Genomic DNA, 18,959 nt, shown 5'->3' with positions numbered 1-18,959 from the left:
TTATATTTGATCTGAAAACTTATTTTGATTAAAAGAAGTGTTAAAACTTATGTTGATTAAAAAAGTGATTAAAAGAACCTTTCATACATACTACAATACAGCATATATCAAGAAATATGGCAATGAAAAATAATTACATAATTCGTTATATCTCATGACAAATCAGAAAAATAAGCATAAAAATACAAGATACGCAGGTATTTTTAACTTTAAAAAGGGATATATACTTGCACATGTGAATGTAAAATCGTAATGAAAATAAAGAACTAGATATACATCTTTAAAAGAAATAAAATATCTAGAAATTCTTATACTTTAATAAAAAGTTATGTTACGTTTTAAATATATTGTTTTATTAATAACATATAAATTATTTATGATACATTTTAAAAGTTTCTATTATTCTCATTTTATCGAGTTTTCCATTTTCGGTTTTACAAACAATTCTATCTTTTTAAAAGTTGAACCGTTATTTCAGAATTTTGCGCATGTAATGTAAGCGATGACGTAATGCATCTTGATTGGGCAAATAAGCCAATGTTAAAATGTGAATCGGTCTCTATTCAGACACAGTTTACGTTTGTTTGAGAAAGTGAGCGGATAGTTGTGTACCAATTAGTTTTAGATAGATATATAAGGTAATATACATATAATGTAATTGTATATTTCTTCAATTGAACGCCTTCTAGTTGAGTAAGATCATTTATTGAAATTAACTGATATCTGTGTGTAGTGTAAAACACTTTATCTTGCTCAAGAAACCTATAAAAGGGTACCGATAAGTGTAATTCGGGTATATAACTGAAGAAAAAACCTATGAAGTAGCAAATGTATTTTTATGAAAGATCATACTATGGATCAATTTTGCGGTACTGACTTTTGGGTAAGAATTCTACTTGTACCTTCGATATGTTTTTGTTTTATTTGTATTATAAGATTTTTAAATTAAACTATAGATTATATATGATATTTGAAAATATAATATTATGTTTAATATTAAAGAATAGAGATATTAAAACATATTACTTGTATTGTTTTAGTAGTATTTAACAAATTTCAAAACGAAATATAATAATGTAATTTTGTTTAAATTAAGAAAGAATTTTTGTTATAATCTATAATAATATATGTTTAATACAAATGTTGTAATAATTCATATCTCCACATTTTAGAATAATAGTTTAACATGGAATACAGAAGATCCAGACATCACAGAATGTTTTCAGAAAACTGTGTTGATATGGGTGCCATGTACATTTTTATGGCTATTCTCTGGAATAGAAATTTATTATTTTTTAAACAGTAAAAGCAAAAATATCCCATACACATGGTTATTTATCTTAAAACAAATACTCATAGTAGCATTGATTATACTTAGTATTGTTGACATAGGAACAGCTATACATAGAAGTACTTATGTCAAAGTTTATAATGTTGATTATTGTACTCCAGTTATAAAAATTATTACTTTTGTAAGTATTATTAGAATATAGATTATTAAAATAGATTACACAAAAAATTAATGAATTTGAACTTACATGCTAGTAATATCATTTTTTTAACATTTTTATAGATTAAGGCAGGTACTTTAGTAATATATAATAAAAAATATGGCATGCAAACCTCTGGACTGTTATATTTATTTTGGTTTCTCCTTACCATATGCGGAGTTGTTCAATATAGAAGTTTATTAAGGTTATATATAAATAACGTATGTAATAATGGGTTCAGTAAATAATCAAACAATTGATATAAATTCATTATTAATTTATTAATTCTTTTTATATCATTTTTTTAGCACGAAGTTACTTATCCATTTATATCATACATGATATATTATCCAATAGTGGTATTTCTATTCTTATTGAACTTCTTGGTTGATGCAGAGCCTAAATATTCAGAATATCCCAACGTAAGTAAACATATATCATATTCTTAATACGTGACATTATGCATGAAATAAAACATTAGGATTTAATGTTCTATATTGTATTTATAGGTTGAAAAGCCATGTCCAGAACAAAGATCTTCGTTTCCAGCAAAAATCTTTTTTACTTGGTTTGATTCAATGGCATGGAAAGGTTTTAAAACACCTCTAGAAACTACAGATTTATGGACAATAAATCCAGAAGACACAGCTAAAGAAATTGTACCTAAATTCAACAAATATTGGAATAAAAGTGCACAAAAAAGTAACAAGTAAGTGTGATATTTATAAATATTTAATATTAGAGAATAAAAATATAGTAAAAATGAATGAATAGAATCAAATAAATTTTATCATATATTACATTAGTAATAAGATATCAATTTACTTTCGCTAACAAGAGTATTTTGGACTTACTGTAGGTAAGTTAATTAAATCGTATATATAGCTGAGCATATAAATATAAACTTAAGTTTTATCTGTTTCTAGTGTACAAAATACTAAGGCATCATTCAGAAAATCATCTGGTCGAGTAGATTTTAATAATGAATATAAGAAAAAGACATCATCAGTTTTGCTTCCTCTTTGCAAAGCTTTTGGTGCCACATTTTTATTTGGAGCTGCACTTAAATTCGTGCAAGATATTGTAATTTTCGCTAGTCCTCAAATATTAAGGTAAGCAAATGAATTTTAATGTTCTTTATATTAAAAATTAATTACATAAAATCATAGCTGAAAACTAATGATGCTTCTAATATAGGTTACTCATCGATTTTATTGAGAAACCCGAACCGCTATGGAAAGGCTATTTTTATGCAGTTTTACTCTTACTTACAGCTACATTTCAAACATTAGTTTTGTCTCAATATTTTCATCGTATGCTCTTAGTTGGATTACGAGTACGTACTGCGTTAATTGCAGCAATTTATCGAAAAGCATTGAGAATATCTAATTCCGCCAGAAAAGAGTCAACAGTTGGTGAAATAGTAAACTTAATGTCCGTGGATGCACAAAGATTTATGGATTTAACGGCATATATAAATATGATTTGGTCTGCACCAATGCAGATAGTTTTAGCATTATATTTTTTATGGGAAATTTTGGGGCCAGCTGTGCTTGCTGGTTTAGCTGTTCTACTTATTCTCATCCCAATAAATGTCTTAATCACTAATAGAGTTAAGACACTACAAATTAGACAAATGAAATATAAAGATGAAAGAGTTAAATTAATGAACGAAGTACTTAATGGTATAAAAGTATTAAAGCTATATGCATGGGAACCCTCGTTTGAGGAACAAATACTGAAGATACGTGCAAAGGAAATTAAAGTACTTAAAGAAACAGCATATCTCAATTCTGGAATAAGTTTTATCTGGTCTTTTGCACCTTTTTTAGTAAGTTTTTAAAGATGAGTTAAGGATGAACATGATTTTTATGTTTACCTATGTTTTTATTGTTTTCTTTCATTATTTATTTACTTTTTCTTTTTTTTTATAAACTTTGTAGGTCTCACTGGTGTCCTTTGCAACCTATGTACTTATAGATGAAAACAATCGTTTAAGTAGCAAAGTTGCTTTTGTTTCACTCAGTCTTTTTAATATCTTAAGGTTTCCACTTTCTATATTACCTATGATAATTGGTAACATGGTTCAGGTAAATAAAAATTTCTTATATTAAATTACAATGCAATCACGATTTTTCTTTTTTAATATAATGTATAATACCTAGGCTTATGTTTCCGTAAAACGTATTAATAAATTCATGAATTCAGAAGAGTTAGATCCAAATAATGTCCAGCATGATCCATCTGAATGTAAGTTTCTGATGATTTTTATATATTTGCGACTATTACGTACTGGATATATCATATATATTAATGTGATGTAGCATACACATTATTAATTGAGAATGGCACCTTTGCATGGGATTTGGAAAATATTGAAAGACCAACATTAAGAAATATCAATCTTCATGTAGAACAGGGTCAATTGATAGCTGTTGTTGGTACTGTAGGATCAGGGAAAAGTTCTCTTTTATCAGCTCTTCTTGGAGAAATGGACAAAATAAGTGGTAGAGTCAATACGAAAGTAAATACTTCATTAGATAAATGTCAAAATTTTTAATATGAAAGATTTCTTTATGTTATTATATGTTTTTTTTATAAATAGGGTTCTATAGCATTTGTGCCTCAACAAGCATGGATTCAAAATGCTTCGTTACAAGATAATGTTTTATTTGGGAAGTCAATGCACAAAAATGTATATAATCGCGTAATTGAATCATGTGCATTAAATCCAGATTTAAAAGTGCTACCTGCGGGTGATCAAACTGAAATTGGAGAAAAAGGAATAAATTTATCTGGTGGGCAAAAACAGAGAGTATCATTGGCAAGAGCAGTGTACAATGATTCCGATACTTATTTTTTGGATGATCCATTGAGTGCAGTAGATTCACATGTTGGAAAACATATATTTGAAAACGTAATTGGCCCTAGTGGTCTGCTTAGGAAGAAAACTAGAATACTTGTCACACATGGTATTACTTATTTACCTGAAGTTGATAACATCATTGTTCTTAAAGATGGTGAAATAACAGAAGTTGGAACTTACAAAGAACTTTTAGAAAAAAGAGGAGCCTTTTCTGAGTTTCTAGTGCAACATCTTCAAGAAGGTATATACCACTTTTTCTAATTTTTCTAGTTTCTTCTATTCAGTTTCTATTTAGGTATTCTATTTTGTATTAATTTTTCATTATATTTTTCATGAATCTAAGTTGGAAATCGTAAGTCAGTGAAAAAAGTAATTGCGATTCCTTTTCCTACTTCAATTTATGTGATTGTCCAGAAAATGGTTTATATTGCATTTGGCTTGTGATATTAGAGTATCAAGGATGTTAGTATTTTTTGCAATTTGCTACTATTAAAACTTATCAGCCAGCTTGTAGCATAAAGTAACCTTCACATCAATTTTGTTTCTTACTATTCTTGTAGCATAATATATTTTCTCCTTTGTTCAAAAGAGAAAGATATGCATGTAAGATTTTACTGCATGTTAAATTTGAATCAGAGACTTATTGAAATGAAGTAACTAGTGTTATAATTCTTTCTGTAATTTATTTTTGAACTATTGAAATTAACAGCCATGATTTGCTGAATGCATTCAAGGTTTTGTTATTTTAATGTAAAAGTGTATCCTATTACTATTTTCTAATTTCAAGATACTATTCAAGATATTTATCCTTTAATATGTTATGTTAGTTTATATTTTTCTGTGACAAATTTGAAATAGTACATGCTGATGGCGGATCAGAGGCAGATCTGCATGAAATTAAACAACATTTGGAATCTACAATTGGATCAAATGAACTCCAACAGAAATTAACAAGAGGTAGATCAAGAATGTCAGAAAGTCAAAGTGAATCTGGTTCAATGGTTGATAAAAGATCCTTAAATGGTTCGTTGAAAAGGTAAAATTATATTATATATTATTATATTTATATAAAATATATTTGTTATTATTTATATACATATATCTATATGTGTAGATCTTTTATTAATTTTTTAGACAGTATTCTACAAGTAGTCAGCAATCTGGTACTTACGAAAATAGCAATAAGATAAAAGAAACGAAGTTATTACCTCCAAAATCAGGAGAAAAATTAATAGAGGTGGAAAAAACTGAAACTGGAAGTGTAAGTTGTTATTTTTCTTATTTGATAAGATTATTGAAAAAAATGTAATTTTATGTATTACTTTTACTATCAAGGTTAAATGGCGAGTCTATTCTCATTACTTCAAATCCATTGGTTGGTTTTTATCAATATCGACAATTATAATGAACGCTATTTTTCAAGGATTTAATATTGGTTCAAACGCTTGGCTCAGTGTATGGTCAGACAGTAATTTAACAACTTATAATAATACAGTCGATCATGCTAAACAAAATATGTATCTTGGAGTTTATGGTGGACTTGGTCTTGGTCAAGGTATGTTCTTAAAAATTTATAATTATTTGTCTTTTGATTAGTGTTTCTTAGAATTAGAATTTTACAAATAACAATTATATAAGGTAAGATTATCTCCCAAAAATATGTAATATCCCAAGTATTTTTCAGTACAGTAATTGTCTTATTTATCATAAATTAAATATTGTTTTAAAGGCGTGTTCCTTCACAGACTACACAGTTTTAAGACAATTAAATTTTGTTGATTAATTTTAAACTGTTATAATAAAACAAAATGTGCTTGTACAAAATGCGTATGTGACTAACTGTTTGTATATAAACATTATAAAACCATTATATTTTTCTTATACATTTTGTTTGAAATTACGCAATTAAAACTAAAATACTAACGAAATCTTAAAATATTAGTGCGAGTGCGGTTTGCTGTGTTAACAGAATATTTATAAATAAAATAAAGCTTTGTAGAGATATATGTATGTTTAAATGCAATTATTTCAATTACTTTTGCTGTTCAAAATTAATTTTATCGCATTTTATCGCAATTAATATGTCGCATGTACTTATTTACTTTATTCACTGATCAATTCACATATATGTATAAGCTCATGTAATATTTATGTATAATATTTGAGCATGAAGTAGAGAGATAACAAAGCTTTTTATTACCTATCTATTATCAAAATATATAAATTTTATATGTTTTATATTTTTAAATTTTCATACTTATTATAATCCAATTGTTATTGAAACTGCAAATTTATTTATTTTTTATATACACATAAGTGTGTACTTTATATTTCTATCTAGTCAGGTTGAATTACTAATAATATTAACATGCTATATCATTTTTTCATAATAATAGAACAATGATTATTTACGTAAAAATGCACTTTGTAGTAACCAGTACTTAAACAAAGAAAATTTATCATTCAATGTTATTTTTTATACTATAATCTTTACAATCTCTTACCAATTCTGTTTGATACTACATCGTTTTAGAAAAAACAGTAATGTAATACTTTATACTTTATCACAAACATAAAAATTTGATCAATCAGTATTAATGAAAAAAATTTATTAATGAAAAAATTTAAAGTAGTATCTAAAATTTGAATACGTTTGGAATATAAGAATTTGTTTAAAGAATAATAGCGATTAAAAGATGACAGTAGTAATGTGCACGTTTATTAATTAATTTATGTTACTTAGTTAATTTTGTTAGGATAAATAAAGTTAGGTAATTTTGATGTAAGGATTTATTCATGTTCTGTTAATATGCTACAATAATATCAGTATCTTTTAATTATAAATGCATCTTAATACATGTGTGACTGTAAAAAGGGACTTGCACATGGTATTAAGCAGATGGTGAGAAATAACAAAACTCGATATTATTGCTAAAAAGATTAATTTTTCATTTAAATTTATAATGTATGTGAAATGGAAATATTGCAAGAACTGATGCAATTCTTGATATATAATCGTTAGGTTTAATGATATACCAAAGTTCTCACCAATCATTGTAGGCGTGACAGTGCTTGGAGGGGCATTAATCTTGGCAAAAGGAACGATACGCGCTTCCATGCATCTCTTCGAGAATACGTTGCAACGTGTTCTCCGGAACCCAATGTCATTTTTTGACAAAACTCCAACCGGTCGAATTCTTAATCGACTCTCTAAAGACACTGATGTCATTGATAATACGCTGCCATCCATACTGCGTTCTTGGATTACTTGCCTCTTTGGGGTATGATATTTTCAAGTTGTAAATACTGTGCTTAACAAATTCTAAATCTCATCAAAGATTATGAATTAAGTTTATATCCACTTACGCAGTGGCTATGTTTAATAATGGTTCCAATCATTTATATCTAATTGTGCTCATAAAAAAATATAAGCTTTTTAAATATAAAAAGAAATTGAAATACAAATGTTTGCATGCATATACAGATCAAAGGGTTTCATGCACTGATTATTTGAAAAAGAAAGTATTTCTATTTATTAACGTCATTATAATAGTCAGTCAATAGTTATTTTATTCACAAAAGTACATTAACTTATTGGACAAGTGTTCGTTAAAAAATGTTTGAGATTTTATTCATAATCTATATTTTCTTAATGTAAAATCTAGTAGAATTCATTCTTATATTTGGGGATAGATAAGATCTTACTTTAATTCATGATTATGTTTTCCTTAGTATAATAAAATATATTGTGTGGTGACCGTATTTTGTTAATATCTACATATATTTTGTTGGAATGTTAATATATATTTTGTTTAATCAATATCAACCACCATTTTAATGTTTAAATCTTATCATAAAAATTGTAATTAGCAATAAATGTCAACTTTAACAATCTTTTGATACAGTCACCAACAATCTATAGTATAAAAACCTACAGAGCAATAATAACATCATAATCAGTAAGGTAATGGACACAATTATACAATCAATGTTTTTATAAAAAAGTAACATTGCTTGTGCTTCAAAGTAGTACATATCTTTTGTATCAAATATGGAAACTTCTCTAAGTATGCTTGATTTGCTTGTGTATTGTTTCATTATTCATATCTGGCATGCCACACCACAGCAAACTTCACCACCTCGCATAACATAAGACAGATTAGTATTTTTAATTTTTTCATATTACAAACTTATAGTTGTTAAAAAATATAGATGAAATGAACTTCTATTTGTTTATGGATACTAGAAGTGAATAGTGCTTTCAAACCATTCTTATTATATGATAATAAATTATATTATAAACTATTTGTTTTGAATAAAACTTCAAAATAACAATGAAAAATTCATATAAAAATATTAAATGGAAAGAATTTATAGAGTGCCTTAGATTCTTAAAAATTTTGGTCATATTTGTACCATTTTATTAGAATGGTTACAATGAAAGCAAATCATGTCTGATGTTGTAGCGATGGCGAGTTTTTTCTGCGATTTGGCACCGCAACTGGGCTGCTGGCTGGCTGCTCGCCAGATGCACATAATGATGCTGCGTGCAGTGATGCGTGCTCCATTGACCTTCTTTGATACGACTCCTACTGGTCGTATTATCTCCAGGTTTGCTAAAGATGTCGACGTACTGGACACATCTCTTCCCCAACAAATTTCCGATAGCATCTATTGTTTGTTTGAGGTAATTTTTGGAAATACCTGAACCAAATTAAGATGATTGACTATAACCATTTCCATGCTATAATTCCTTAAATCATAATTCATTGGATGCTCATATACTTCTATTTCGCTAAAGGGTTGGTATTTCCTGAATAATCATCAAAAACATCTTGATCATTTAATCATTCTGCAATCTTACATCGAATGATGTATTACATTACTTCAATTATAATTCTTTAATGAACTCTAAGTATTTAATAATGATATGTAATTTTAAATAATTTGGTGTAAAAACATTGTGTAAATTGAGATCAAGTATAATTGTGTCCCTTCCAATAAATTACTATTATAATTTATTGTGTTAAAATTACCGAATATGAAGAGAGTATGCCTGTGTAGCAAATGGTAGAGATGCTGGTGCAAGCATTCTTTAATTGAAATGAATATAGTTTTGTACTCAATTGTGTATTAATGTCTGGAAATATAGATATGGGTGCTTCATCTAAGAACTTGCATGATCATTAACTCATAAGTTCTTTGTATCAAAGCTAGTTTCTGGTTACTATTTCATGATTATATACATGTATTTATATGTATTGATTATATGTATATGAGTGTTTGATTTTATCTTTTGTTTTTATTCTTTAAGGAATATTTTTTTTACTGAATATTATCTTCATATTACAGGTCATAGCCACTTTAGTGGTTATAAGTTTTAGTACACCAGAATTTATAGCAGTCATAATACCAATAAGTGTAATTTATTACTTTGTTCAACGCTTATATGTTGCATCCTCAAGACAGTTGAAACGTTTAGAATCTGTTTCAAGATCTCCTATATATTCACATTTTAGTGAAACAGTTTCTGGTATGTAAAATATTTATTTTATTATTGATTTATAATTTTAGAATAATTAAGTAGCAAAAATATATAATTATGTATAGTTAATATCAGTAATTGATTTATTAGGAGCACAGATGATTAGGGCATTTGGAGTGCAAGACCGATTTATTCAAGAATCTGAAAGTAAAGTAGATTTTAATCAGATGTGCTATTATCCTAGTATAATTGCAAACAGGTATAAATTTTTCCTACAAATTTTAATGTCAAATGAATATTAAAGTTAAAATGATTATATGAAATGTGATTCATTGTTTTGTTGCAGATGGTTAGCAGTACGTTTAGAAATGGTTGGAAATTTAATTATTTTCTTTGCTGCATTGTTTGCTGTATTAGGTAGAGACACTATACAATCTGGTGTAGTTGGTTTATCAGTTAGTTATGCTTTACAAGTAAGTTATACATATAAACGAGATATGAGATATATGCACTACTCATTACTGCTTTCATTACTGAGTAATGAATAAAAATGTTGATTAACTTGATTTTAAAACAAATTTTTATAAAAATTGTCACTTTAGGTTACTCAAACATTGAATTGGTTAGTACGAATGACTTCTGATGTTGAAACTAACATAGTAGCTGTAGAAAGAATAAAAGAATACGGAGAAACCCCTCAAGAAGCAGCATGGAAAAATCCAGATTATACAGTACCTAAAGATTGGCCTTTGCAAGGGCGAGTAGAATTTAAAGATTACAAAGTTCGTTATAGGGAAGGCTTAGACCTTGTTCTTCGTGGATTATCATTTTCCGTTAAGGGAGGAGAAAAGGTTGGCATCGTTGGTAGAACTGGTGCTGGGAAATCGTCTTTGACATTAGCTCTATTTAGAATAATAGAAGCAGCTGATGGAAAGATTATTATCGATGACATTGATATTACTAAATTGGGACTTCATGATCTAAGATCTAGATTGACTATTATTCCTCAAGATCCTGTATTATTCTCAGGAAGTTTAAGGATAAATTTAGATCCTTTCAGTTATTATACTGATGATGAAATTTGGCGAGCTTTGGAACATGCGCATCTTAAATCCTTTGTAAAAAGTGAATACTATTTTATTGATAAATAGTATTGAGAAATTACGTGGGAAATATAATGTCTTATTACGTTTTAGACTTGCCAAATGGTCTTTTATATGAATTATCAGAAGGTGGAGAGAATCTAAGTATAGGTCAACGACAATTAATATGTTTAGCAAGAGCATTGCTTCGGAAAACGAAAGTACTGATTCTCGATGAAGCCACAGCTTCAGTTGATTTAGAAACAGATGATTTAATTCAAACAACAATTAGACAAGAGTTCCAAGATTGCACAGTTCTTACGATAGCTCATAGACTTAATACAATTCTTGATTCAGACAGGTATGTTTTACAAGTTTGTAATATAATTTTCAAAGTAATGATTGATATTAAATAAAAAAACTCCTAATAGGGTCATTGTGCTGGATAATGGGCGCATCATGGAATATGATTCTCCAGACACATTGCTGCATAATTCGACTAGTTTGTTCAGTAGTATAGCTAAAGATGCAGGCCTTGCTACATAGATAAAATGCATATCGCAAATACTGTATAAGCAATGAAACAATGATAATTTCTAATCTATGAATATATAATAACAACAAAAGGTATAGCAATTCATTTATATAGAGAAAGGCAAGGTATGCTTAGATTTGAAAGAATCGAAAATTTTGTAGAGCATTTTTCAGTCAAATCTTACATCATTTTTAAATATTATCAAGCACAGCCCATTTGTAAAGTAGTACGGATGTCCGTTACTTAAAGTACTGCCATTTTAGCGGCACAGTTGTGCTGAGTAGCAACAATTTTTAAACACGTATATATTGTTTTAATAATTTAAATTTTGTAAGCTCAAGCTTACACAGTATATAAAATTTAAGCAACGTACAAAATACAACAGTATTGTTTAGTTATTTTTATTTCCATTAAACTTTATTATACCCATACTGCCTTATTTTTATTTTACATCACAGGAATTATATATATACAAATACGTAGCATCATTTACTTTTGCTGTTGATTTGTCTTGGTTAAAATTGTTACTCCATTCTGTACTGTTTGACAAATATGATGCATCTTCAAGCTGTGTAAATAGTATTCTCTAATATTTATGAATTTAAGACAAAATAAAAGATTACAATTTTATATAATATATGAAGGTTTTATTTTTATTGTTTAATATTTTAATTTTTCAAATATTATAAATTATGTACGTTTTATACATACAGTATATTAATGTACAAAATAATAGACTTCGCTAATGCCATGCAATCTTTAAAATGTAGTAAAGAATAATTAAATTCTGCTTCGTTCACAATTTGTCACGTTTTATGAATATTATTTATAGTATTGTACTCGATAATAATTGTATTCTTAATCTCACATTTCATTGTTTTCAATTATTTTTGATAATTACTTCGAGAGAATAAATGCTTATATGAACACAATTATAATTGATATGGTACTAAACAAAATAATACAAGAACATTCACGAATATGTAGATGTTCCTTGACCTCAAAGTAACTGTATTTTATGAATATATTATAGATATATATGTATAGCAATTTGTACTTTAAATTGTTTATAAATCTACATTACATTGACATTTTCATAGCACATTTTATACAAAAAATTAGACATTTGATTCACAAGTATTGTTGCTTCGTTTCCTGGTTACGTCAAGTCAAATTTGTTAATAAAATAATTCATTCCTTAATTTAGCAACACTAATGCTCATTTTCGAAAATCAAGTTAGATAAAAATATTTCAAAGTCAATAAATTATATAAAAATAAAGTAACTTTAACTTTTTTTCCTTTTTATTTATTTTCATAAACAAAATATTCTATTGCTGGTAATTATGACAAAATTAAATATTCGTAGAAGACACTGATTTATTAAAAACAATAATTATAATTTTGTTTAATAGCAAAGATAACTTAATTTTTAACATATTCATCATGTAAATCGTTTAAAATTCACTATTTTTTGCAAAAATATGTTACAATATTCGATACGTATATAGACAACAGTAAACACAAAATATTTGACGCAAGATTTATATTACTTATGGTTCATTATATATAAATTTGATGTACATATACTCATTACAATATTTGTGTATGTAAGCAATCAGAATTACAGATCGTTTCATGTATATATATATTATATATTATATATATAATTATATACATTATATATATAATATATATTATAAATTATATATATAATTATATACATTATATATATATATATATATAAACAATTTGTAGCTTGGAATATCTTTAAACATTCAAATAAACTTTACATGTATATGTTTGATTTGATATAAAATAATGAAGATTATTACAAAGCATTGAAACGTAAACGAAATGTACGAGTTTAAATCAAAGCATGGTAACAACTGCTTCCTAAAAAGAGTACATATTTATAACATTCTTTACAATTGCACTAAATCTTTTTCTAACATTTTGCCGATTGCAATAAACATTGATATTCTTATTCAAGCACATCAATGTCTCTGCGAGACTTTTCAATTAGCTAGATCTTAAAAGCAAAAGAATATATACATACACACGTAGTTATATTAAACTCACAAAGGTATACATTAATGCGTATAGATATATCCTTTGGTACTAATAAATTTATTAATTTAAGATAAAGTTTGAATAATATATTTAACGCTAACATTATGCACCAGACATTACTCGTTCTTTTTATTTGCTTCACTTTTTGGACGATCTTTGATAGATTCTTGCTTTTTGTCTTTAATCATTTTAACTTCCATTTCGCCAGAAAAGCCAAATTCATTTACTCTAGCATGATCAGTTTTATATATCCATCTTTGGTACAAAAATATAAAGAAAACGATGTCATCGCGGAAACAACCAATTCTATATAATGTTGGCATCTTTACAACAAATGCAAAAATATCATCAATAAATGTATTTAAAAATTTATAAGACATCATACGCCATGGAAGATGTGCCACGCTTTTTAATTTGTAATTAATAAATAACTGTGGTGTCATCATAATAAATCCAAACGTTAATAAAAACCCATAGAGCATATTAAGAACCCAAGAATACCATCCTTTATGTTCTAAATACATCAATGAATAAATTGCATATCCTCCTAGAAGAGGATAAAGAGTCCACGATAAATATTTAAAAGCAAGCCTATCATATTCTTTTGTGGATGATTCTACATATGATCCTTTATCATGGAAACTTATTTTTGGGAAGATATTGAGTATTTTTGAGTTTCTATCAACAGTAATATTTACGACCTTATTAATTTTCCATATTTCTATGCATAAACCTATCGCGCAACTAATCCGAACCACTGTATTTGTGTCGTTGTCAAGAACATACAATGAAACAATCAATGATTGAAAAACATTGAAAAATACAGATCGAACTGACAGTCCTTCCAATGAATTACGATTGTTCCAGAATTGTATATCTAAAAAAATACATAAAAGAGCATTTAAAAATAATTTATAATTTAATAATTGTCTATTTATAAACATTAAATTACTTATTTTTAACTTTACCATTTTTAAATGCTAAAAATTCGAATACACTGTGTAATACTGATACAATTATAGTCAGACCCAATAGGTAAGGATTAGTTTCCAATAGTGTTTCTTTTAAAGTATCTTGATCATCGTCTTCTTCGTCTGTTGAATCTCCTATATAAAAATATTATTAGAAAACTTTGTTTGTACTTACTTTAATGTTATTCACAAAATAACATACCCATAAGTGAAGATATCCATTTATTTCTCATTGACTGAGCTGCATAAATTTGCCACTTAAATAATGAAAGTGGTTGATAAGTTAATCTAAGTTCAAGCTCTTTAACAGTATCATTTAAGGGTTGATAATCTCTTTGCATATTCCAAAAATCGTTCATATATATTATAGGCTTATAGAATTTCTCACCAGGTAAAAAATGAATATCTATTGAAAAGAAGTATTTATATTAATTACATACATTTACATAAATAAAGATTAAAATATGTTAAGGGGAAACTTACATGTATCTAAAGGTGGAGATATTTGACCATATACCCAGTTAGTATGATCTGTTACTAAATTAATGGTTAAATTTGGATGCCAATGTGATAAATATTCTTGATTCATTAGTTCAGCTTTCTACAATGAATATGAATATAAATATCTTTACTTTCATATATATATAAAATGAACTACAAAGTATACACACCTCAATTTCTTCTTTACTTGCAGTAGTTTCACCAGTTAATAGATTGTGCCTTTTTTGATATTTAACTTTTTTGAATTTATTTAACATTTTTCTAGAGTACGACATATAATCTCCTGCATAGTTTTTTCCATCTTTGGGGTTCGGAGACTTTCCACTTTTAGTGACATATATATGAAGATATATAGACCCATTATTTTTTAATTGATCGGTTGCAACGAATTTATAATTTCTAACTTTTGATCCATCTTGAAATGGTCCACTGTACCAATCTCCATATACTAATCCTTGTTCTAACCATACTAATGTTCTTGGATCATCAAATTGCTTAAAATTCTCTGATTCTGATAAATAAACATGTAAGTCAAATAATGTTCCATTTTCAAATATATTTACAGCATGTGAATGTGCTGGATTGATAACACCAGGAAACTGAGAATTATCAGTTTGAAGTCGTCTGAATAGATGACTGATACAATAGATGATGAGGGCACGTATAATTAAGGATTTTGTTATTGCGAAAAATGATTCTAGGCGTGTTGGTTGATATTTTTTCCTTTGATCGTCAATTTCTGCGTTTACCTATATATATATATATAGAAGAAAAAATAAGTTTTTAACATATAACTTCGATAAGATTAAAATAAACGAAATTTGCAATATCATCGCTGTATTGAACAAAACAGGTTGCAACGATTATTTACATTAGGTTTATTACACCACTAAACAATTATTTATATATCATTGATAAATTTACAAATTTGGTAAATTATATATTATACTGGAATCAATTTTTAAAGAACTTTTCAAGTGAAATTAACATGTGAAACGACAATAAAATTAAGCTCATTACTTTTGATGAAATACGATAAATATTTCCAGGGATAAAATAAATTGTAAAATGAGAAAATACAAGACAACAATACATATAATTAACGCACATCTCTTTCTTCGTTGTTTTCTGTAGAAACTAATTCTCCATTTTGTTGATTGTTATCCATACTATCTTTGATGCTTACTTCCTTACGATCGTGATTATCATTTTCAGCACCCACCATTTTTGTGTTCAGATTGTTTCTCGTGCCCGTTTATTGGCGTGTATTCCCTTTGCATTTTCAGAGGGAGTTGTACATACCGGATATACAATATATTTCATAAATCACATGTTTCATGACACTGAACTTGAATTCCTCGTATATTTAATCAAATAATATAAAATATATGCGATGAAATGTATTTACTATTTTTGATATTATAACTAAATTCGTTAAACTTATAAATAATAACACATAAATTGATTGTTAGTAAAATTATAGATAATTTATAATCATTAACATTCCAACTTAAAAAAAATAAAAACGTAAAATACGAACTAGTTCTCTGTCAATTTTCAACTTTTCTAAATAAATCTCTTTTAATAAATGCTATTCAGCTTCATGTCTGTTGTTATATTACTAGTGATATCTAACTAGGAGAATAAATAGTTAATTAAGATTGGACCTGAAAAATCACATGTTTTGGCGGGAATAATGTGACATCTTGGAACAGGTTAGATGCAACCTGTTATCAATTATTGTAATAAACTTTTGTGACGTTATTGTATTATATCTTTAAATTAAAATTATGTGGTGCACTACGCCTGAAATTTCATGGCATAATCGTGATCCAGTTTTAAGTATTGATATACAGGCTGGAGTTTATGAAACGCCAGAGAATGAAATTTTTTGGCGACTTGTCACTGGCGGTGCTGACTCGCACGTCTTGGTAATATTATACAAATAATTCGTATTAAATATTTTTATATTAAATATAATCTAGAATAGAAATTTTTATTTGTGAATTACTTCATAAAATTAGATATGGCATTTAACAACGAATGATAGTGGAGTTGCTACTGTGAAATGTGTAACCGATTTAGAACGACATCAAAGAGCAGTAAATGTAGTGCGATTTTCACCGTCGAAAGATATTTTAGCATCAGGAGACGATGGTTGGTAATATTATAAAGGATTAATTAGGAAGAGATTTTTATTAAAACTAAAATACATTGCAGAATCAACTATAATTTTATGGAAACAAAAGGAGGACTGTGAATTTTTTATTAATTCTGATGAATCTAAAGATAAAGAAAAATGGATTTCCTGGAAAGTATTAAGAGGACACCTTGAGGATGTTTATGATATCAGTTGGTCTCCAAATTCTGATATGTTAGTTTCGGGATCTGTAGATAATACAGCTATTTTATGGGATGTTCACAAAGGGCGTTCTGTATGCATATTATCCGACCATAAAGGTTTTGTACAAGGAGTTTCATGGGATCCTTGTAATCAATATATATCTACAATAAGTACAGATAGGTAAATATATTAAATGTTAATAATATTTGTGATACTTTTAATATAATCATCAAATAATTTGTTTATAGGATATGTCGTTTGATTGATATAAATACTAAAAGGACAGTGCAGCGGGTTTACAAGGCAAAAATTCCAACACCACCAGACCATCCACTAAAAGATAAAGTAGTACGCTTGTTCTATGATGATACTTTTAAATCATTCTTTAGAAGATTAACATTTTCTACCGATGGATTATTACTTATTGTACCTTCTGGTATAATTGAACCTTTAGAAACTACTGAAAGAATATCTAATACAACTTTAATTTTCTCAAGATATAATTTAAAAGAGTAAGTTATTTATATTTTACATATTAACATATGATTATTATTATATAATAATCTAATTATATAGTAGATATAATGTGATGTCATTTTTAGACCTCTTCTACTTTTACCTTCTTTGGATGATTGCACTATCGCAGTTCGATGTTGTCCAGTTTATTTTGAATTACGAAAGGATGGCCCAACACCAGTGATAGCATTACCCTACAGAATGGTGTTTGCTGTTGCAACTCAGCATTCAATAATGATTTACGATACACAACAAATTTCACCAATTGCTGTGATATCAAATATTCATTATACCAGATTAACTGATGTTGCATGGTAAGCAATGATTACATAACATTATTTTTAAATGAGAAGAAAAAATTAATCTATTTGATGCTCCTAGGTCAAGCGATGGTAGAATATTAATAGCTTCTTCAACAGATGGATATTGTTCTATAATACAATTTCAAAAAGGTGAATTAGGTGAAGAATGTAAAAGGCAAAGTAGTACCACAACAAAATCTACCACTATTAATAATGATTTTATGCAATCTACGACATTAAATTCTAGTGCTAAAGATACATCAGAAAAACATTTATCGACCAACGATATAGATAATAGTGCTATGGATATTGAGATTATAAAATCAAAAGAAAAAGAAACTTTCATTAGGAATCCAGAAAGTGCCTTAAATCAAGATAATAAATTATTAGATAACATTATTAACGAGAAAAATGACATAAACAATAAGGAAACAGAAGAGACTGAAGATATTGTATTAGTTTATAACGAAGAAAGCACTACTGAAGTTACGAAAGCAAATATAAAACATACACCTAAGGAAAAAGAAGTGCCATTAATAATTTCTAATAAAGCACCCCGAAGAGTACAATTAATTACACTTTCTAGCCCAAAGGGATTTAAAAAAGAGTAATTTCGAGTTTGAAATACGACTAGCAATTAAAAAATATATTGACATATCTATATATATTTTTGTAATATTTCCTTTTGTATATTATATTTTGTATTATTGCAATAAATATATAAATTATAGATTTGATTTATGACTATTATCGTCTTCCATTTAATTTATTAATTTTCGTTTAATTTTCCGCGGC

General features: G+C 27.3%; 3 protein-coding genes across 9 annotated transcripts; 2 read left to right on the top strand and 1 right to left on the bottom strand.

Annotated features, from left to right (window-relative positions):
• Positions 1 to 490: 490 nt before the first annotated feature.
• On the top strand, positions 491 to 12,095 carry LOC117231981 (multidrug resistance-associated protein 1). 7 transcript variants are annotated; one of them, XM_033491032.1, is made up of 24 exons: positions 491 to 638; positions 734 to 883; positions 1,173 to 1,472; positions 1,574 to 1,711; positions 1,799 to 1,912; positions 2,000 to 2,199; positions 2,329 to 2,349; positions 2,417 to 2,602; positions 2,688 to 3,321; positions 3,434 to 3,580; positions 3,656 to 3,740; positions 3,815 to 4,014; positions 4,096 to 4,597; positions 4,700 to 4,708; positions 5,215 to 5,392; positions 5,491 to 5,617; positions 5,692 to 5,911; positions 8,823 to 9,043; positions 9,709 to 9,889; positions 9,992 to 10,100; positions 10,188 to 10,314; positions 10,444 to 10,966; positions 11,038 to 11,284; positions 11,355 to 12,095. In XM_033491032.1, exons 2-24 carry the CDS (start codon positions 839 to 841, stop codon positions 11,467 to 11,469), a joined length of 4,629 nt encoding a protein of 1,542 aa, XP_033346923.1. In that variant the 5' UTR covers positions 491 to 638; positions 734 to 838; the 3' UTR covers positions 11,470 to 12,095. The 7 variants fall into 7 exon arrangements, with proteins under 7 accessions (XP_033346923.1, XP_033346922.1, XP_033346927.1 ...); XM_033491031.1 differs by lacking the exon at positions 8,823 to 9,043 and adding an exon at positions 7,417 to 7,637; XM_033491036.1 differs by lacking the exon at positions 2,329 to 2,349.
• A 1,321-nt stretch (positions 12,096 to 13,416) lies between these two features.
• LOC117231983 (cleft lip and palate transmembrane protein 1 homolog) lies at positions 13,417 to 16,367 on the bottom strand. Its single transcript, XM_033491041.1, has 6 exons — positions 16,111 to 16,367; positions 15,173 to 15,751; positions 14,985 to 15,102; positions 14,704 to 14,907; positions 14,499 to 14,636; positions 13,417 to 14,407 (listed from the first exon to the last, which is right to left on the bottom strand). Exons 1-6 carry the CDS (start codon positions 16,225 to 16,227, stop codon positions 13,647 to 13,649), a joined length of 1,917 nt encoding a protein of 638 aa, XP_033346932.1. The 5' UTR covers positions 16,228 to 16,367; the 3' UTR covers positions 13,417 to 13,646.
• A 110-nt stretch (positions 16,368 to 16,477) lies between these two features.
• On the top strand, positions 16,478 to 18,906 carry LOC117231984 (chromatin assembly factor 1 subunit B). The gene is made up of 6 exons (XM_033491042.1): positions 16,478 to 16,933; positions 17,027 to 17,159; positions 17,223 to 17,526; positions 17,595 to 17,858; positions 17,949 to 18,176; positions 18,244 to 18,906. Exons 1-6 carry the CDS (start codon positions 16,793 to 16,795, stop codon positions 18,773 to 18,775), a joined length of 1,602 nt encoding a protein of 533 aa, XP_033346933.1. The 5' UTR covers positions 16,478 to 16,792; the 3' UTR covers positions 18,776 to 18,906.
• The last annotated feature ends 53 nt before the right edge of the window (positions 18,907 to 18,959 follow it).

The sequence above is a fragment of the Bombus vosnesenskii genome, unplaced genomic scaffold (assembly GCF_011952255.1).
Source record: "Bombus vosnesenskii isolate JDL3184/JDL3185 unplaced genomic scaffold, Bvos_JDL3184-5_v1.1 scf7180000013277, whole genome shotgun sequence".
Lineage (NCBI taxonomy): Eukaryota > Metazoa > Arthropoda > Insecta > Hymenoptera > Apidae > Bombus > Bombus vosnesenskii.
Note: the sequence above shows the minus strand (reverse complement) of the source record. Positions and strands in the feature narration are given on the sequence as shown.

Coding starts and splice junctions, on each gene's coding strand:
- LOC117231981 (XM_033491032.1), top strand. CDS start 839: ATGAAAGATCATACTATGGATCAATTTTGCGGTACTGACTTTTGG. Junction 1,712..1,798: donor TAAGGTTATATATAAATAAC/GTATGTAATAAT, acceptor TCATTTTTTTAG/CACGAAGTTACTTATCCATT. Junction 5,393..5,490: donor TTAAATGGTTCGTTGAAAAG/GTAAAATTATAT, acceptor TTAATTTTTTAG/ACAGTATTCTACAAGTAGTC.
- LOC117231983 (XM_033491041.1), bottom strand. CDS start 16,227: ATGGTGGGTGCTGAAAATGATAATCACGATCGTAAGGAAGTAAGCATC. Junction 15,103..15,172: donor CAAGTAAAGAAGAAATTGAG/GTGTGTATACTT, acceptor TATTCATTGTAG/AAAGCTGAACTAATGAATCA. Junction 14,637..14,703: donor ATGGATATCTTCACTTATGG/GTATGTTATTTT, acceptor ATTTTTATATAG/GAGATTCAACAGACGAAGAA.
- LOC117231984 (XM_033491042.1), top strand. CDS start 16,793: ATGTGGTGCACTACGCCTGAAATTTCATGGCATAATCGTGATCCAGTT. Junction 17,527..17,594: donor TCTACAATAAGTACAGATAG/GTAAATATATTA, acceptor ATTTGTTTATAG/GATATGTCGTTTGATTGATA. Junction 18,177..18,243: donor AGATTAACTGATGTTGCATG/GTAAGCAATGAT, acceptor TGATGCTCCTAG/GTCAAGCGATGGTAGAATAT.